At 28.9% G+C, this 5,041-nt stretch overlaps 1 protein-coding gene across 1 annotated transcript; it reads right to left on the bottom strand.

The window, feature by feature from the left end:
* Positions 1-2,605: 2,605 nt before the first annotated feature.
* Positions 2,606-4,494, bottom strand: LOC136088164 (uncharacterized). The gene is made up of 2 exons (XM_065811841.1): positions 4,191-4,494; positions 2,606-4,131 (listed from the first exon to the last, which is right to left on the bottom strand). Exons 1-2 carry the CDS (start codon positions 4,492-4,494, stop codon positions 2,606-2,608), a joined length of 1,830 nt encoding a protein of 609 aa, XP_065667913.1.
* Between the last annotated feature and the right edge of the window lie 547 nt (positions 4,495-5,041).

Below are 5,041 nucleotides of genomic sequence, written 5' to 3' on the forward strand. Positions count from 1 at the left end.
AGAAAGATAAAAGTCTTCTAAACCAGATGAGCAGTATATGCATACACTATTCTGATCAAATCCAGGGAATAATGTATAATTATTATCGCTATATGGTGTCCAAGGGCTTATAACGGCGTTAGTATTTACTGGGGAATTGTATTGTACGCATGTATTGCTTCATACATGCGTACTCTAGATTCCCACCAATTTCCAGATCTTCCAATTACATGTATTCTAATATTCTTAAGATAAACACCTGGACTAGCAGCGTTTACGTTTGCAGCATCCATTAATATATATTCTTTACCATAAGTTGTGTTCTCAAATTTAAATGTTTCTGAGTATAATTTAATAAATGACAATGATTGAGGTATTGATGTAGTCATTGTAATATGGGGTAATGGGGGTAATATGTATCCAATATGTAACATTTTGTTTAGTTTTATTGTATAATTGAATGACTAGACTTTCATTAAATGGCATATCAAGTGTAAAGTATCCTCCTAAATCATTATCTGTATATGCATTACAACCTTGTAAAGAGTTTTCATAAAATGGTCCACCAAGTGGTGAGAATAAAAAATCACAAGCTTCAGGAATAACATTATCTCCAGAACTATCTGTAGAAATAGAATAATCTCCTATGCAAAGTGTATGATCTGCATATATTCTAATAAATACATTACCTGGAACATTGATATTAGGATCTGATCCGTTTAATGCTAACCATAGTTTTCAGAGAATACCAGGAGCATAAGATTGTGTAAAAACTGTTGCTGCATCAGGATATGTAGATGGTGGAATAGTCTTGGACTTTAATCCAAGGCACGTTAAACTTGAATTTGGTATTATCCCTAATTCATTAAGACTAAGCGATTTATTATCGACATATTTTTTTGTTGCAGCATCTTGTGAGTTAGTAGGATCTGCTACATTTAATAATTTTTTAGAATTCATATTAATATTACTAGTTGCATTATTTTGTCCATCTCTACGAATGAACAAGTTATTAGCTTCAGATATTATTAAACCATTTAAATATACATCTGAAGTAGTAGTACCGAATATATCGGCAGGCATTTTATATATAAAGAAAAAAATTACCATAGATTATTAATAATATTCTGAAAATCATATCCTTTATCTAGTTTTTTCAAAACATATAAACACAAGTGTCCGCAGAATGAGGTATTTCCAAATTGAACTCTTTCACTGTTATAATAAACAGGACTTTTTAAATAATTAATAATTTCAACAGGAGGTGGTAGACCATAAGAGTCAAAACTTAGTTTTTTATCACTGTCTTTATACCAGCAAATCCAGTGAAATCCTTGCGTACTTGAATCTCCTGTATTTAATATTCCGCATTCTTTTCAGTGTGCATTTTTTGGTAATTGATCTCTTACAAATACACTTCTAAAATGTTTTATTTTTAATTTTTTTGCTGCTTTGATTAATTGAAAATTTGCTAGTGGTTCATTAGATAGAATTATTCCTTCAACATTGACAAGTTTATTTTCCATTTTTATTTGTAAATTATTTTTTTCTCAAAAAATAATTTTTTGGATCCCCTACCCCCTACCCCGTGGGTTCCCATACACCCTACCTCTTTATCTATTTGCCTAATTGTCCTATTGTCTTATTGTCTTATTTTCTTTTAGTTTGTAATGTCCATATGCTAATGTGTGTATTCCATCTTCTAAAATAACTCTTTTATCGTCTTCTGCGCTTAATGCTATTTTATTGGTCTCTTCTGTGTAAATTTCATGTGAATGTGATCTTATTACATTCATTTTCCTAATATGTTCTCTTTTATTTAATAAACAATCTTTATAATCTTCATGTGTTATATATTTTTTAAAAACATTTTTCTTTACTCCTTTGCATTTTTTGTTATCTTTTCCGTGTACTTTGTAAGAATACAACTTTGATCTGAGTCCTACAAATTCTTCAATTTGTGCTCCTCCAGTCTCATCTTTAAACATTCCTATTACTTTCTTATTAAGACCAACTTTAAATCATACATTACTAATTGCTGGTAGCTTTGGGTTAAACTCACTTGTATCAAATTTATCTTCAATATCTTTAGAAATATCGGAATAAAAGTCTTCTGTTTTAATTTCATATGCTAAAGAATCTGTATCTGTGAATAATAGTTTTGCTCGATCAGCATAGTTTTTATAGTTCAATATAATCGTTCATATAGTTTTAGATTTTCATAATGTACTATATACTTTCTCTTATTATTCAAGTTGGGGACTAATTTTTCAACTTTATCAATATTTAATCATTCAGGTGCAAGAGGATAATCATTATGTTCATCGTGAAGACTTTCTGGATAATCTAAATCTACTTCTAGTATACATGGAATTGATTTCCAGTTTTTCAATTCATCTTCGTCCATCCATTTAAAACCATGTGTTGGAAGTGGTTTACTCATTGCCCATCCATATAGTTTATTAGCGTCTAGATATTGTGTGAATGTTGATTCTTTGCTTTTATCATACTCATCACCCATGTACTTATTATTAGAAGCTCCTGACCTATTGAATATCATACTGATTCCACCTCTTATTCCTTTCTTTATCATTAGGATCATATCGTAATCGCTCAACAGTTCCAATTATACTTTTGTTTTCTTCAATGCTGCATCCCAAGCTAATCCTGGTGATGTATAATACCAAGCAGGATCTAATTTATAACAATTCATACAAACATCTCTAAAATTTTCAAAGACGTCAGCTAGTAAAAGCACATCTGAAACGTTGTACAAGTCATGATAATCTCTAAATGTTTTGCAATTAAACTCATTCCATACATCTTGTGCATGTGAGTAATCATCATCACTTATATCTTCATCGTTTAATTTTGAAAAGATTAATTCTTTTGGTGGTAATTGTGTCTCATTAAATCTATTAATAGAATCATATGGATATACGCCTTTTTTTAGTAACAAATCTAATTGTTTCCCTGAATATAATTTTCCGATATTTTTGCACTGGTCTTTTGCTAAATTCTTTGATAAAGCATCTAAACTAGAAGGCATAAATCTATAACTATCTAAGAAACGAATCTCTCGTTTAACTTCAAATTTATTACCTTCTTTAATATACTCATCGACTTTAATTTCTCTAGAAAAGCTAATATACTTTTCTTCATTGTTTGGTATGCAACTCAATTTACCTCCTGATAATTTCTTTATAAATAAGTGAGAATCATAGCCAGATAAATTGTGAAATAGTACTGGAAAGAATTTTGGAATTTTATAATTTAAATTACAACTTTGATGAGCAGCACCTCTATATTTTCCAGTAATATGACAATGGTCACGTACTTTATCTTTTCCAAGTTTTTCTCCACAAATGTGACATTCTGTTGCGTCATTAAAATCATGCTTGTTTTCAGAAGTAAATATCATCTTTTTTGGAAATTTAATCCTATTACAAATTTTTATGATATCTTCTTGTAATCTATCAACAAATATTTGTGCAACATCATCTGTTTCACTACTTGCAGTAAATGTGACTGGAATGCTTTGATAAAAACTTTCATCAAAACATTTAATATAATAACAGAATGAACTTGGAATATGTTTTTGATATTGTTTCGTATAAAATTCATTCGGATTGGGTTCACAAGTGTCAATTTGTTTGATAAAACTTTCAAAGTCAGCATATACTACAAACGGAACTCTCATTGATTTATTGTGATTAGTAAATTGCATTGTTGAATTTGGTGGTGAAAGTTCGATACGTACTGAATCATGTGTTTCACAATATGATTTATGATTAGATAATGATTCTTCAGAATTAAATCCTAACAAACAATTTCTAAAATAGTGTTTTTTGCAATGTTTATTTGATGTTTGTGATGAAAGTAATCTGGTTAAATTTTTTATTAAACAGTAATGATTCGTTTCTCCATTTGAGATTAATAGTAAATCTATTAAATGTTTGCGATCATTATTCTTTGATACATGCAAAATATGAACTTCTGAATTTTCATAACCATATACATTGACACTGATATCTTGATTGTTCTTCTCAAATTGTGTAATTTGATTTAAGGATACTGGAAATTCTATTTTATCCCAGTTTATTTTTTCAGCTTGATTTTTAAGCTCTTTATCTACTCTTTCAGGATGATTATCTTTTAATCAGGATGATTATCTGTTGGATTTAATGCTCTTGCAATACACCACTTAAAACATTGATTATCTTCATTCTTTATATTATTTATTGCTTTTTTAGTTACTAAATTTTTATCAAGTGGAATGTGTGATTTAGCTTTAATAGGATTATACTCAATAAAATTGATATCCATCTTTTCAACAGAAACAAAACTCCAACCTGATCCTGCTTGTTGAAAAGATGATAAGGATTCTAAAATTTTTTGCTTTGATGTTTCATAAAAATCGTCTAAATCTGTTGTTTCTAATACAACTTGATTACTCGTTCTAAATGGTGCAGATGTGATTATAGTTTCTCCTGTTTTAATATCAGTACACTCCATTTCACAAGTGAGAACTATATAAACCTTTGAATTTCTATTTTCGTTTAGTATTTTAATTGCACTGTTTTTAGCAGCATTTATGAAGGCTAAAGCATCGTAACCTTTTATTCCTTTAGCTGTAAATTATTTTGTCACATTTTTAACAGCTGATTGTGATAATTTAAATTCTATCAGATTCCTAATTCCAAATTTTTGATACAAATTTGAAACTGTAGATTTTAATTCATCAATCTTTTCATTAGCTGTTTTTTAATTTTATCAGGAACATATGATAAAATCTAATCTGCAAGAGAACTTATCTTTTTATTTATTTCTTTTCTAATTTGTGTAATAGGCTGAAAAGGTGATGGATCTAAAATTGTTGATGATATATCTGTAACAGGCTCATCAAGTAGATACTTAATATCCATCTGTTCGTCTGATTGCATCTCTGTTATCGATAACTCAAATATGAGATCATCTTTTCGCATATTATAATATTTTTTAATTCCTCGCTCTTTAGCGATTTGTTTTAATTCTTTCAGCGTTTTATTTTCCATTTTTTATA

This window comes from Hydra vulgaris, chromosome 12 (assembly GCF_038396675.1).
Source record: "Hydra vulgaris chromosome 12, alternate assembly HydraT2T_AEP".
Classification (NCBI taxonomy): Eukaryota; Metazoa; Cnidaria; class Hydrozoa; order Anthoathecata; family Hydridae; genus Hydra; species Hydra vulgaris.

Excerpts from the sequence above, each read along its gene's own strand:
- LOC136088164 (XM_065811841.1), bottom strand. The coding sequence starts at position 4,494 with ATGGAGTGTACTGATATTAAAACAGGAGAAACTATAATCACATCTGCA. Across the intron at positions 4,132-4,190 it reads AAAGAATGAAGATAATCAAT|ATAATCATCCTGAAAGAGTA; the intron begins GTTTTAAGTGGT and ends CCTGATTAAAAG.